This window comes from Girardinichthys multiradiatus, chromosome 1 (genome assembly GCF_021462225.1).
Source record: "Girardinichthys multiradiatus isolate DD_20200921_A chromosome 1, DD_fGirMul_XY1, whole genome shotgun sequence".
Taxonomy (NCBI): Eukaryota; Metazoa; Chordata; class Actinopteri; order Cyprinodontiformes; family Goodeidae; genus Girardinichthys; species Girardinichthys multiradiatus.
In genome coordinates this window covers 17360352-17375801 of record NC_061794.1, presented here as the reverse complement: position 1 = coordinate 17375801, position 15450 = coordinate 17360352, and the positions used below count along the sequence as shown (strand labels likewise).

General features: G+C 38.6%; 1 protein-coding gene across 1 annotated transcript in view; it reads left to right on the top strand.

The window, feature by feature from the left end:
- The window catches only part of sema3bl (sema domain, immunoglobulin domain (Ig), short basic domain, secreted, (semaphorin) 3bl), a 96031-nt gene that overhangs the window by 38575 nt on the left and 42006 nt on the right, over positions 1-15450 (top strand). The window contains exon 4 of the mRNA XM_047373802.1: positions 10078-10197. Coding sequence (XP_047229758.1) covers positions 10078-10197 — 120 coding nt within the window. The remainder of the gene's footprint in view (positions 1-10077; positions 10198-15450) is intronic.

The following is a 15450-nucleotide window of genomic DNA, read 5'->3' as shown; positions in this document are numbered from 1 at the left end:
CGTTTAGGGTATCTTATAGCAGTTTATTGAGTGTTTCTTATATGTGGCTTACAGGACTCATGTAGGGGAAGATATGAATGTGCAGCAGCAGAGGAGGCGCAACACGTTACCAGGAGTCTTTGGGCACATTTACACTGCTGGTCTGGTCCAGGGATTGCTTCCAGGAATCTATAAAAATAAAATGCACATCTTCAGTTGCCATGGTTTATTTTCACACAAAGATTATTAGAGCGGACCAAACAACGTCATGCTGTTGCAATGGATTGTTACAGGGACAAAATTGCTCCAGTATTGTGCTGAACGGGAAGAAAAAAAGCCTGAAGAAGAATGTCTGTCTTATCTGGGTTTCTTCTGCTGCTTAGGTGTTCAAATGTAGTTGTGCACCTGCATCTCTTTACTATTCCATGTAGCCCAATGAGACATTTTCAAACTCTTTTGTCCTCAGATTTGAGCTCTTACTAGGTTTTACTTGATCTTCCACCAAAAATGCGCTGGTTTTATGTCACATCGTATGGTATGCAGGGAACAGCTCGCAGTCACACTGCAAGCGAACCGCTCCTGGTTTCATATAAATTGTGCTGAGACCGGCAGTTGTAACCGTGCCAAGGTACAATTTTCTGGTCCATTTCAGGGTCCAGAATAGGGATAGGTACCGAATTCGGTACTTTTAGAGGTAACGACCGAATTCCCGGTACTACCAAGTACCTATTCACATAAAATCAAATGGTACCATGTTTCGGTACCTAAACGCATCATTGTAGGAGTGGAAGAGTTGGCGATTTTCCATGCTGTACATGAACACTGCGTTGCACGTACTAGAACCTAATGACGTCAGTAGCCGCTGCTACAGTCAACACAGCAAGCATGTCTGATAGAAAGCGCTCGAAAGTATGGCTCCACTTTTCAAAATGCATTGCAGATTACGCTCGCTGCAATATTTGTGACACGAAGTGCAAGGCCAGCGGTGGGAATACTTCTAACCTGAGGAAGCACCTGGAGAAGCATCAGATTTTTCTCAAGGCTGAAGTGTTCACAATTTGTGACAGCCTCGGATATACGGCTAAAACTCCTGCATTCGGCACCGTTAGCAAGCCTGCGTCCGTTAGCGACTCGTCGTCTGCAGCCAGCAACATGAGAGAAAAAATATTTGAAACAATTGCGATGTTACAATACAAACAGCTGGATGTTGTTTTAATATATTCATTAAAGTTTATATATTGAGAAATAAATATGTTAAACTGAAACATTTTTTGAGTTTATTATTAAACAAATTAACATTTATTAGCACATAAACACACATAAAAGTACCGAAAACTGGTACTGTTGAGTACGGAGTATTGGTACAGTATAGGTTCAAATGTGAAAGGTACCCATCCCTAGTCCAGAATGAGTTTTGCACTAGAAACAGGACTCTGGCATGGTAAAAAAACATTCCAAAAGTTGGGTCTTAAAGCCCTGTTTCTGTATTGCTTTATCTAACTTGAAGAAGAGAAGTCAAAAGGCTGTGCATGTCAACGTCCTTCTGCATTCCCTCACAAATGCTGTTTTTTGTCAGTTGTTTGGTTTTAAACTGAGTGAAAGGGTCTCACACAACTAACACTGGCAAACTCACACTGGTCTGCATGTGTTACGGCCCATTTGTTTGCTGTGCATGTCTAACACAGACAGAAGGAAGGTTGAAAGGTGAAACGTTTTCCACTTGTTCTGTCTAACGTGTGTGTGTCTGTGTTTGTGTGTACATGTGCTTGATGATTCGATTAGACATTTTTACTCCTAAATGACGCTCAAACTAGAAAACATGGGCGTTTCAATGGTAATAGTACATTTATGCACAGATATGTATTCTTTTGATTGAAGCTATGCAGTGTTTTAAACATATACACATATTTACGTACATAAAAAAGTCAGCAGCAGAAAAAGCAAGGGAATGCAGTTTGTATCTCACTCAAAACCTCCCAGCTGCCACAATCATTAATCACTGCTGAGACAAATAAATACCAGGCAGAGGGAAGGCATTTGGTGACTTCAGTTAAACTAGTTCTGCCTTGTTCTCCCTGTCACATTTTTTCCGCTTCACTGATTTGCATGGTACTCTTGGAATATTTGTAATAACCTCATTTCTGATTTCTGATAGCCCTATTGTTGTCAGTACTCTAACCATTTTTATAGTAAAGCCTCATCCCAGAAGAGCTGGTTAGTTGTATTTCAGTTCTAATCCCTTTTTGGGAGTTATATGACCAAAGCCTGGCAATTATCATATCATTTATGTCATGATTTGTAGTATGTTGGTTGTTCATGGTTTTGCCATATCTGCTTATATTTGTGTTATTTGTAGTTCATGCTTTTCTTTGCATTTTGCTTTCTAGTTTATTCTTGTTTTCTTTATACACTGCTCAAGAAAATAAAGGGAACACTCAAATAAGACATCCTAGATCTGAATGAATGAAATATTCTCATTGAATACTTTGTTCTGTATAAAGTTGAATGTGCTGACAACAAAATCACACAAAAATCATCAATGGAAATCAAATTTATTAACCAATGGAGGCCTGGATTTGGAGTCATGGAGCGAGACATGATGTCCCAGATGTGCTCAATCGGATTCAGGTCTGGGGAACGGGCGGGCCAGTCCATAGCTTCAATGTCATCTTGCAGGAACTGCTGACACACTCCAGCCACATGAGGTCTTGCATTGTCCTGCATTAGGACCTCCAAAGAAATGCCACCCCACACCATTACTGACCCACTGCCAAACTGGTCATGCTAAAAGATGTTGCAGGCAGCAGATTGCTCTCCACGGTGTCTCCAGACTCTGTCACGTCTGTCACATGTGCTCAGTGTGAACCTGCTTTCATCTGTGAAGAGCACAAGGCGCTAGTGGCGAATTTGCCAATCCTGGTGTTCTCTGGCAAATGCCAAGCGTCCTGCACAATGTTAGGCTGTGAGCACAACCTCCATTTGTGGACGTCGGGCCTTCATACCATCCTCATGGAGTCGGTTTCTAACCATTTGTGCAGACACATGCACATTTGGAGGTCACATGCCTGCTAGAGGTCATTTTGCAGGGCTCTGGCAGTGCTCCTCCTGTTCCTCCTTGCACAAAGGCAGAGGTAGCAGTCCTGCTGCTGGGTTGTTGCCCTCCTACGGCCTCCTCCACGTCTCCTGGTGTACTGGCCTGTCTCCTGGTAGCGCCTCCAGGCTCTGGACACTACGCTGACAGACACAGCAAACCTTCTTGCCACAGCTCGCATTGATGTGCCATCCTGGATGAGCTGCACTACCTGAGCAGCTCATCCAGTGTGGGTTGTAGAGTCCGTCTCATGCTACCACGAGTGTGAAAGCACCACCAACATTCAAAAGTGACCAAAACATCAGCCAGAAAGCATAGGTACTGAGAAGTGGTCTGTGGTTCCCACCTGCAGAACCACTCCTTTATTGAGTGTCTTGCTAACCGCCAAAGATTTCCCCCTGTTGTCTTTTCCATTTACACAACATGTGAAACTGATTGTCAATCAGTGTTGCTTCCTAAGTGGACAGTTTGATTTCACAGAAGTTTGATTTACTTGGAGTTATATTGTGTTGTTTAAGTGTTTCCTTTTTTTTTTGAGCAGTGTATATTTAATTATTCTTGTTAAAGTATTCCCAGTATCTTTGCTTAGTTTCAGCCATGTTCTTGCTTTTATTCTCTGTCACTGCATCTGTAATAAGCAGTATTTAACCCACCTGCTTCATGCCAATCAGCCTCACTGTTTTTACCTATGCCATGCTCTACATATGCTCTTCTGTTCTGTTTACTCTCATGCCAACCCTGTCCATATCCACATTGTTCATGGCAAGCCTTCTCACGTTTTTGTGTGTTCGTCCATTTCAAGAGCGTTTCTGACTATTTATCTTTAAAAAATGTTGTTTTTCATGACAATGATAAACTTACCTTTCTGCATGGAGTTTGCATGTTTTCCACATGCACGCATGGGTACTCCAACTTCCTCCCCAGTCCAGAAATATGCATGTTAGGCAATAGTGATGGCTGTGGTAATAAACTGTTTATTTGTGTATTTATTTGTTTGTATTTCTTTAAATCAGTTTTACACATACAACGGATTAACATTCGCTGGTGAATCTGTCAAAAAACAAAATTGTTTTAACGCCAAAAATGCTGAACTATTGCAGAATTATCGGCTTGTGCTGCCGATACCAGTTACCCTGGTCATCGAGCACAACCATTAAATTAGCCCAGTGGTTTTCAAACTTGCAACTGTTACATGGTTGGGTTTGGGTTTTGGTTATTACTGCTGCACAAATCAAAGTATGACCAGGCCGTGGACAGTGGTGATGAATTAAACAAAAATGCCCTCAACGTGTTTATATTTTGTACACATACATACCAATAAACTGTCGAATGTTAGTTGTTCAAATTCTAAAGTCTGTAAACAAACTGTAATAGAAAAAAAACAATGGTCTGTGAATTGGAATTTGCAGAAATGTTCACTATTGATCCTTAGTATTAATAGACAAAAGATGGTTGATAATATTGTAAATATTAACTGCAGCTCTTTAGCCTGCCCAATTGAGGTTTTCCTTGCTAAAATGAGTATTTGTTTGGTTACATAATCAAACAAATTATCTCATTTTATACTGAAAGACTTTCCTATTATGATTTCAGTGCTTTCTGGAAATCCATCAAAAAACTGGCTCATTTCAGGTTTGGACAGCTGTAGGAACCAAACAACGGGATGGTCCAGTTCATCTAACTGTGGAGATTTCCAGGCCTCTTACTCATACATGCATAACTTTTATGAATTTGGTTTTTTGCTTCTTTTTAACATTATAGAATTTACCTTTTTTTTTCTTTCTACTCATTACTGTTTATGCTCCAAACTGCCCTCTGTGTCCCAAACTGCCTCCCCCAAGCTAGTTTAGTACTCATACATCATGTTTGTGTGCTTAAGCTGTCATTGTTGTTAGTTTAGTGTTAGGCAGGCAGAGCCTCTGGGACAAAGGATTTAATTAATGACGGCAGTTGTACATTTTACCTTGCTGTGGTGATTGAAAAGCTCTTGTTTTTGAGGTTTTTTAAATGTTTTTTATTTTTTGCCATTAAATTGAGCACAGCATTATTGCTTGTAAAACAGTTTTGCCTAATAAATAAATACCCATATGATGTGCTTCTTTAGATAGATAACTTGTTGCTGATCAGCAAGAAATTATCATCTGAATTGGAGTATATGTTATTACAATAGGGAGTGAATTGGACTGTGTGTCATTAGATCTGAATCTGACTGTATGTAACTAAGTCTTGTACTGGTTTTCAATTGCTTAAAATTACATTTGTGGGGATTTGCTGATATATAAATAAATGGAAGTGAACTAAATTATTACAGTTTCAGAATTATGCAAATGTTGGTTGGTCGTAGGTTTGTTTTGTTTCTGCTAATTTGTTAAAAATTCCTAAACAATAGAAAAAAATAAGAAGAAATATGACCAAAAATGCAGATTTGAGATCACACGTGTAGTATGTTGAGTGTTATGTCATTAAATTACAGCTCAGTTGACAGGCTATACAGTTTCAGTGCGCATGGCACATTTTTCTAAAGTACTTTGTTAACTTTTTATTACCTCTAACCAATGGTGATTGCTCTAAGACTGCAAGAGAAGCTCAGCTTCCCCTAAAATGTCCAAAAAAAAGCGATCAAATATATACTGTTGTGTGTACATGTCATTGACTAAGTATGCGCTACAACGCACTCAACTTTTGTTCAGAATCAGCTTCATATCACTGGTAACAATGCGGCTTTCCTCTCACTCATTCCCGCAGCTTCACAGTGCTTTAAACAGTGAGTTCAATAGTAAAGCAAAAATGCTGGGCTTTGTCCCGCCCATCGGACTCCCAGCGTCTCTGGGGGTCTATGGGGCAGTGGGCTGGCCTCGACTGGCCCGGACGCTCAGCTTCTGCATGATGATTGGATGATCTGTCTGAGGCTGAATCCCTTTTTGATTGACAGCGAAATGAGCAAATCAGCTATCTTGAAATTGAGCTTCCCCTCCTTGAAAGATCAGCATCCGCCACTGCCTCTAACATAGGCTTCTAAAGAGGTCATTTTTTTAAAATATGTGCACCAACCACTGCTGTTTTTCATAGTTACTATCAAGTCTTTAAAGACATGCACCTTTATCATCAATGTGCAGCCATGTAAGCAAACTCAATCCTGGCATGTATTTTTCTTCAACTGTATTACTGTACTATGTTAGCAGGCACACTGGCTTACTCAGTCAAACTTCAACAAATTGAATAAATATGGCAGGGAAGTTGGGTTTTATCAGCATTAAATGCTCCACATAATTTTACTAACCACTGACCCCCTGCCTGCCCAGGGATCTCCAAAACAACTTAGCTCACTACTGCTGCTCTGAAGATTTATATCTGGACCTCCACAAAACAATGTGAACACATACAGATATATACCCTCGCTTAAATAGTAAAATGAGATTACAGTAGAAATTACAGCAAACCATAATTGTTTTACTGTTTTTGGACATGAGCTGATTGACATCTCTGTTGTATGTTCACATGTGACTGAACTTTCAATTGATTGGTGGAAACACGTTCTCTTCCTGTTTTATGCTGTAAATAATTTACTGAATTGAAAGTAAAATCAATTTAATCAGTGTAACTTGTAGAGGCCTGGACAACCTCCTGGACAATATGGTACTACTTCTGTTTATTTATGTTGATTGAAATTTGTAGAAGGAATGAAACAATGTTTAAGATGTAAAATTGTTCTGGTCAGAACTGTTAAACACACCAATGTGGTTTTTGTGGCCAACATCAAAAATGTTACTGTTTGCATGTATTTCTGTGCAGGAATATTTGTGGTCTGCCAGTCTTTCCTAATATTCAGAGCTAAATACAAGGAACATTGCAGACTTTTGTTTTCAGCAGCTATTTGTGCTCTAATTTTCAATTCTGGCCAGAATACTTCTCCCTGAGAGTTTTAGTAATCAAACCATTTTTTGCTAAACCACCTTTCTACCACCCGTCTCTAAAAGACCACACAGAATTGTAATACCCAAAATCCCAGACTAGAAGGCTGGAGACATATTTCAGCTTTTCAACATTTCATTCCACTTTTTGGTCTCCAAGGCACCTAAAATCTCTAAGGCAGCTTTACTCACAGAACATAATGCAGATTTATGAATGCTGGGTCCATTAAACTCTGCTGGACATCTTGCATCTTGTTAAAAACACAGACAAAGTAAAGTCCACTCTTTTCCTTTGTGGTTGGCAGACGATCAGTGCCACAGCCTTTTTAACATTTAACAATTTAACCCAACATAGACAAACATTATATTTTGCATTTGCAACTGCATGGTTGCATTACTAACTGTAAACATCAGTTTCCTTATGTACACCCTAGAGAATTTAGACCCTTACTTTAACTCAAAGATTCCCAAAAGATTACAATTCTTTTTCCAAATCCAGCAAATCTCGTAACCAACAAAGGCTGAAATCTCAGAAAATAAGCCTTTCTTAAATTTACTGAAGTTGATGAAGGGATAATTAATAAAGTACTAATACATTTAATTAAAAAACAAAAATAAAATCTCTCAATCACATAATTACTTAGAATCTCTTTGGATGGAGATTGACTTTCAGTGAACTGCAATCTGAGGTGGAACCTTCTGTGTCATTATTCTATCACTTGTATTTTTGTGTTGGGGTGGTCTGTGATTGGTCAACCTGTATTTTCCCATTAGTGGTTCACTCTTACTGAAATGTCAACCTGCTGTATTACATGAATTTAAATGTGAGGACATTAGGGAGATCTTGTGTGGAACATCAGGTCCTGTGTGAAGTCAGTGTGTAGGTTGTGATGTGCTCTAATTGCGAAAAAGTCTACTGAAATCAATGGGGTGAAAATCAGTCTTCTGCTGCACCATGAAGGGGTATATTCTTTTTGGATGACATCGACACCTTGTTATTTATATTTATTAAAATATCAACTGACCATTTGGAATAAAATTTAAATACTCAATGAGTTCCCCCAAGAGGTTTAGTAAGGAATTCGCCGATTATCAGACAGTAAGTTTCGATATCAGAGTGAAGTGTTTGAGATTGAGTGAAGTTATTATTGGGTCATTACCGTAATATTTGATGTACAGTTTCATTGATTCTTTACCTATTTGCTCATATCAGCAATTGATGAGTGATTGTTTTTCATAAGGTATTTTCTGCAAGGTTTAGGATCTTAGAAGGCAAGCTTACAATTACAAATTAGCCTTTTGTGCTTAAAAGTTCCCAAACATTTATTTTATGTATATAATTTGTTCCTTTTTTCCCAGCCTTAAATTCTATTGTAATTGTTGCTGGCCTCATGTGTGGAAAAGAAACTATTTATGAAACAAAATATATATATATATATAAAAAAGGCACTCAGTTATTCTAATTGCAACAAGTATTTTTTCTATTTCTGCTTTTTTGTCTATGGCCTAAATATTTTTTGGTGTAAAATAATGAGTCATATAGGATGACATAAAACGCTGATGTAAACTCTTATCTCCAAGCATGGTAACATGGTTCATATCATGTCTACAGTGTCACCAAAGCACTTAAAGAATGATCAACAGCATCTTTCTGACAACAACTTTGAGAGGAACATGGTCCACACAAATGTTGAAAGATTTACATCTAGTCTGAACACCCAACCAACTCATGTGCATAGAAATCTTGACAGATAACACACAGATGAAATGTAAAGCGGAGAACACCAGTAATCTCCGGTGTATTTTAAGGTATCTCCTTCACTACATCAATATCAATGAATACTTCCTTACATGCACAAACACAGATATGTAGATATGAATTCAAATGACATTGCCTTTCCCTAGACTGTTGTTCTCAGTCTCTCCTGTGTTTTTCTTGGTGGTAACAAACACTTTCCTACCAAAACATTTGAACATAGTGAACAGCCACCGTCACAACATATATGCACTTTAGTAAAATAATGAAATTAGTTATATTACTTTGATAAACTAATTGAAATTGTTACAATTTATTCCATTTGAAATTTAATAGTATTGTAATTGTAACCAGTTATGTTTCAAAGCAACCTTTTCAAACTATTTTTGATATGGAGAAGGATACCAGTATCATGAATACTTTGGACACACACATGAGACACACGGAGTAGTTAAGTTTAAATGAGTTTGACCTGCTCAACTTCAGGTAATGACAAATGGAAATTTGTCATTACCTGACAAAACAGCCTCTTTGCTTGGCGGCTGTTTTTTAGAGATAAAATAACGGAAGAAGTTGTGCCCTGACTTCCTCCAAATCCTTGTAGATATATGTTGATACTTGTGTTCTTAGACACCACGTCTTTTGGTCTTGCTCTTCTGTCACCAATTTATATTTAGAGACATTTATCAGAGTCCTATTACATCTGCTTTTTAAATTTTTTTTTGCAGTAAAAGTTTCCCTTTTAAAGTAGTATCCGCTTCTAAACATCTTTTACAATTTAGCCTGTGGTTATTTTCTATATTTAATGTGACATTCTTTTCACTTTTCCAAAACCGTCATAATAAACTAAAATAAAAGATATATTTTATGTGAAAGCCTGACATACTTCCACTTGCATGTCATTCATTTTGTTGCTGGCCCATTCATTTTGTTTCTGACGTTTTTTTGATCAGGATTTGCAGTTGCAGTTTTCTATTATACATCAGCATGCCACTCATTGCTGTCATCCAAAATTCAGAGATACAAGTACTGTTGGGGAACTTTTACATTTTATCTGATCAAACTCTTCTTGGCCCTCACTGCAACATATGTGATCAATAAGCACAATTCTGCATTTGAATGAATGATGCTATGATTTAATTTATTGATGTGTTTGTGTGCACAACAGAAAGTTCTGTAATTATGCCTATGGGCAGAAGTTTCCTGCTGACATGCCATAAATATTTAGCCTACTTTTATATGTTGCAAGCACTTAAATGGCTTTCTTCATTCAGGCCCGCTAATGACATACTCATGTTAGAGATATAAAACGAGTTTTAATTAGTCTTTTTGTTTTGCAGACGGAGTGTGCCAACTTTGTTCGCCTTCTGCAGCCATACAATCGCACTCACCTATTGGCCTGTGGTACTGGTGCCTTCCAGCCCATGTGTGCCTTCATCTATGTGGGCCACAGAGGAGAGGTAAGGAGGGATGTGGAGGGACAATATGTATTTGTTTATACAGGTCCTTCTCAAAATATTAGCATATTGTGATAAAGTTCATTATTTTCCATAATGTCATGATGAAAATTTAACATTCATATATTTTAGATTCATTGCACACTAACTGAAATATTTCAGGTGTTTTATTGTCTTAATACGGATGATTTTGGCATACAGCTCATGAAAACCCAAAATTCCTATCTCACAAAATTAGCATATCATTAAAAGGGTCTCTAAACGAGCTATGAACCTAATCATCTGAATCAACGAGTTAACTCTAAACACCTGCAAAAGATTCCTGAGTCCTTTAAAACTCCCAGCCTGGTTCATCACTCAAAACCCCAATCATGGGTAAGACTGCTGACCTGACTGCTGTCCAGAAGGCCACTATTGACACCCTCAAGCAAGAGGGTAAGACACAGAAAGAAATTTCTGAACGAATAGGCTGTTCCCAGAGTGCTGTATCAAGACACCTCAGTGGGAAGTCTGTGGGAAGGAAAAAGTGTGGCAGAAAACGCTGCACAACGAGAAGAGGTGACCGGACCCTGAGGAAGATTGTGGACAAGGGCCGATTCCAGACCTTGGGGGACCTGCGGAAGCAGTGGACTGAGTCTGGAGTAGAAACATCCAGAGCCACCGTGCACAGAGTGTGCAGGAAATGGGCTACAGGTGCCGCATTCCCCAGGTCAAGCCACTTTTGAACCAGAAACAGCGGCAGAAGCGCCTGACCTGGGCTACAGAGAAGCAGCACTGGACTGTTGCTCAGTGGTCCAAAGTACTTTTTTCGGATGAAAGCAAATTCTGCATGTCATTCGGAAATCAAGGTGCCAGAGTCTGGAGGAAGACTGGGGAGAAGGAAATGCCAAAATGCCAGAAGTCCAGTGTCAAGTACCCACAGTCAGTGATGGTCTGGGGTGCCGTGTCAGCTGCTGGTGTTTGTCCACTGTGTTTTATCAAGGGCAGGGTCAATGCAGCTAGCTATCAGGAGATTTTGGAGCACTTCATGCTTCCATCTGCTGAAAAGCTTTATGGAGATGAAGATTTCATTTTTCAGCACGACCTGGCACTTGCTCACAGTGCCAAAACCACTGGTAAATGGTTTACTGACCATGGTATCACTGTGCTCAATTGGCCAGCCAACTCTCCTGACCTGAACCCCATAGAGAGGTTTTCATGAGCTGTATGCCAAAATCATCCGTATTAAGACAATAAAAGACCTGAAATATTTCAGTTAGTGTGCAATGAATCTAAAATATATGAATGTTAAATTTTCATCATGACATTATGGAAAATAATGAACTTTATCACAATATGCTAATATTTTGAGAAGGACCTGTATATGTCACATTAGAGGTAGAAAAAGTTTTGAAACATTTTATCGTGGTGACAAATTTTCACATCACAAGAGCCTTTTGACAAGAGGTGTGAAGATGTTTTATAGAAATGTATAAATACTTCACCAAAAGTAAATTATATTTATACTGCGTTTCATATTGTGCAATTCTGCAAAGACCTTCCATATTCTGAATATGGAAGGTCTTTGCAGGATTAGGCAAGGTCTCCTTTTGCCTTATCCAGAATACAGTGGGTTCCGTAAAATACCCAATGGCATGGGAGAGTTTTCTGACTGTTTGTAGTACACAAAGTATTCATAGACAGGTTGTAGTGGTGTCTTTTAATTGTGGAAGCATGGTTCTGGGTGACACATGGGCATGCTTGGAGGTGGAAAAGGGAGCTGAAGCATAATAAATTGAACTAGGACTGGCTGTGCCAGTCACAACACAAAATTGCAACATATTCACAGCCTCAACATTATTGTATAACTCTTGGCCCCATAGCTGTTTTGTTCATTGTGTCCAGGTCTGAAGTGCTGGTTGCTGGCAAGATAAAGAAAGTTGAGATTTTTCTGTGTGCTCTTTAGAAGCAAAGCTCCCTGCTATTGTATGTAATGATGAGTAAGGAGTAGGACAAAGATTATCATAAGCAGCAACTCATGGGTTTAGGTTTTAGCATAATTTTCAAATAGTTGCAGAGTGACTCACAAAATCCAACTCTAGGCTTCAGAATCTCAATGTGATCCACTGACAGTGATTACTCAAAAACACACTTCGATTTTGGATGTTGTGTGTTTGATTCCTTCTGCCTGCACCCATCAAGGTATTCTCACTAAGCCATATTTATATTATTCTACAGGATGGCATGCTTAGTTGTGTGCAGTGCTTTGAAACTAAAATCCCATCGCTGGCAACTTCTCTGGCTGCTAATGAGCTGATTAACTTAATTATGTTTAATCCTATATGGCAAGACTGAAACTGATGGTAAAGGTGCAGAAAACCACCCATAAAGAGAGAAAAATTCCATATATTGTAAAGAAACATCCTGGGGATGCAAGATCCTTGGTGAAAGCATTGCTGCAGGATTGTCAGTAAAACAGCAAGAAAAAAATCTTTTTGCCATAACCATGTGGTAATCAGATAAATTATTGATTTTACAGTCTAAATTTATATTCTAATGGTTGAGAAGGTAGTAGAGACCGTAGAGATGTCTAAATACCTTACGAAGGAGGCATAAAAAGGCCTGCAGGGCTGAGGTAGCTTTAATGAAACCTAAATGATTAGATGTGAATATTTCAACTGAAATCCCCAACATGAAGGACAACAGACAGCAGCAGAGCAGTGCATGTGAGATGGTTTTTTATTCTTGGAAAAACCGCAAAATATTGCAATCTATACTGGATCAATTTAGGGAACAGAAATATTAAAAAATATGAATGCTATCAATGCAAGGTGCCTTGACAGTCTGAAGAATTACTGGGTGGTATTGGGTGGTTCTGTTAGGTAAATGTTCTTGAAACAAGTATGTTTGGGTTCTAGTTTCCAAAAGAAAAAAGAATTGACTGAGACAAGCTGGGGTCGGGGGTACAAATCACTGGGGTCTCAACAGACACCTCTGGCATGAGTTTTGTATTAGGGTTACTTAGCCACAGCACAAGCCTCTCTATACATCTTTTTAACTGCCCTAGCAGACTCTCCTCACATATACTCGTCTCACAGTCGCAGCCATTTAAAGGACAAGAACCTATGAATGAAGCTATTTAAGCAAACCGGTATTTTGCTGTTTCAAGGCTGTGTTTCAGGTTGTTGCCCCTGCAATGGCCAAGCAGGAGGGGGTCAGAATCTGCATCTGGGAAAGGGCTAGCTGATATTGGCAGAGCTGTGTAAGAGAATTGAGTACAAAGGCAGAGTTCCAACCATTTAGAGAGTGTATGCACTGATTTGTGAGCACATATAAAGGAAACCAAGTGTGGTGAAACATTTCCCCTTGCCTTAAGTATTTAGGTGGTCGCCCTTGTGTGTGTTCTCTTTGTGGTACAGTTTTCTTTTTCCCTTACAATCTGTCATTTTCGTTGTGGTTTTACTCTGGGGATTTCAAGGTAAAGAAAAAGAACAAAAAAACAGCAACTAAAAAACAAGTCAGCAGAAACCCTGTAAAACTGGTAGGGCTTTCAGGAAAAAGTGGAATTTCAATAAAACCTCAGTCACCTGTTCAGAACCTACAGATGTTACTGAATCTTGCAGCAAAGCAAGCAAATTAGACAAGAACTCATATTGAAGTCCAGCTTATAGGAAATATTTTGTTACATGCTTTGTGTTCAGTTTACCTTAGACATTTTGGCATGTAAAGCACAATGTATTTATAAATCTTTAACTTGCTCACATTTTGTCACACTACAACAAACTAAGGAATTTTATTGTTATTTTAGTAGATAGACTAACATGAAGTGTTGCACAATTATTTTACAAACAAAATTCTGAAAATTTTATTTGGATTTCTAAAATAGCTAAAGCTTTACCAGGTTGGATGAAGAATATATTTGATAATCAATTTTCTAGTTTTGTCACAGATTCTCTAGATTTAGGTCTGGTCTGTGGATCTCTGCAGCTCTTCCAGAGTTACCATTACACAGGTACAATTGATATACTACTTAGTTTTTAAAGTAGGGGTGTCAGAGTAAAGGGGTTGGATTCAAATGCATGTCACACTATTCAGGGTTTTTATTTTATTTAAAACAATTCATTCTACGTTCCACTTCATAAGCATGCAGTACTTTGTGAGGTTTAACACATAAAATCCCAATTTAATACATTGAGTTTTGTGGTTGTAACATGAAAAAATTTAAAAAGGTCAAAGGGAAACCCAAGGTGTTAAGATTTGGGAATGTTTATAAATTATGTAAATAAAAGACGAAAACCAAGGTTGCGTTGTTGGCTTTTCATGGTGTTGAAAGTAATGTAAAGTTACAGTTACTTAATTTGCTTTAGTTCTTCCCTCACTTTATGTACATATTATGCAGATTTTTAATCAATTAATTTAATGAACTCTGTGCACCAAAGTATGCACAAAATGACTCAAATCTCAGACTTCTTCAGCTGTGCTAATTGGCTTTCAGATACAAACTCTCTCCAGCTTGTGCGTGTCTATGTACTGAAGTCACTTCAACAGTGAGCCAAGTCCTCTCAGGTAGTCGGAATCTGTTTGACAGAAGAGCGCCAAAGGGAGCCAGTCCATTTATTGAACCAATCGTTTACTGGTGGAGAACACACAACCGCCTGTTTGTGTGACCTCTCCCAGGAAATGAGACGCCGTGGTCCTCGGACTGGACTCTGGGTGGGATGACCTTTAACCTTCCAGGTGTTTCATCTCTGTTAGGGGCAGATTCACCCATTTACTTTCTATTGCCCTCACAGCAGCTCACTGTTGTAACCAAAGTTTCACATTAAAATCTATGAAACTTTGTGAGAACCATGAAATCTGTTCATTTGAAAGCAGCTGGTCTGAAGTTAAGACTTTTCTTCAAACAACTTAGTCAACATTTATTAGTATTGGAGCTTTTGTTGTTGATATTCAGTATTAGCTAATCCCCACAGTATTTTTGTGCAATAAAAACGAAAGAGTGTGTTAGACAGCCTTCTAGTCCATTAACCACTATACACACCCCACCCACAAGACTAGTTTTATGTCTCTGGGAGGTCACAGAGAACAGACAGTTCAAAGCACCAGAAAGCTTTTTGTAACTGTTGTGTGTTGAGACTGAATTTCATTTGGCCAGTCAAAAGCCTAAATTAAAAAAGTGTCCATTTCTACAAAGGGTTTTAGTAAAACCAATGTTTCAAATAATTATTATCATATGGTATGAGTCTGTGAGTGCCTTTCTCTATGCCTCTCACCCAC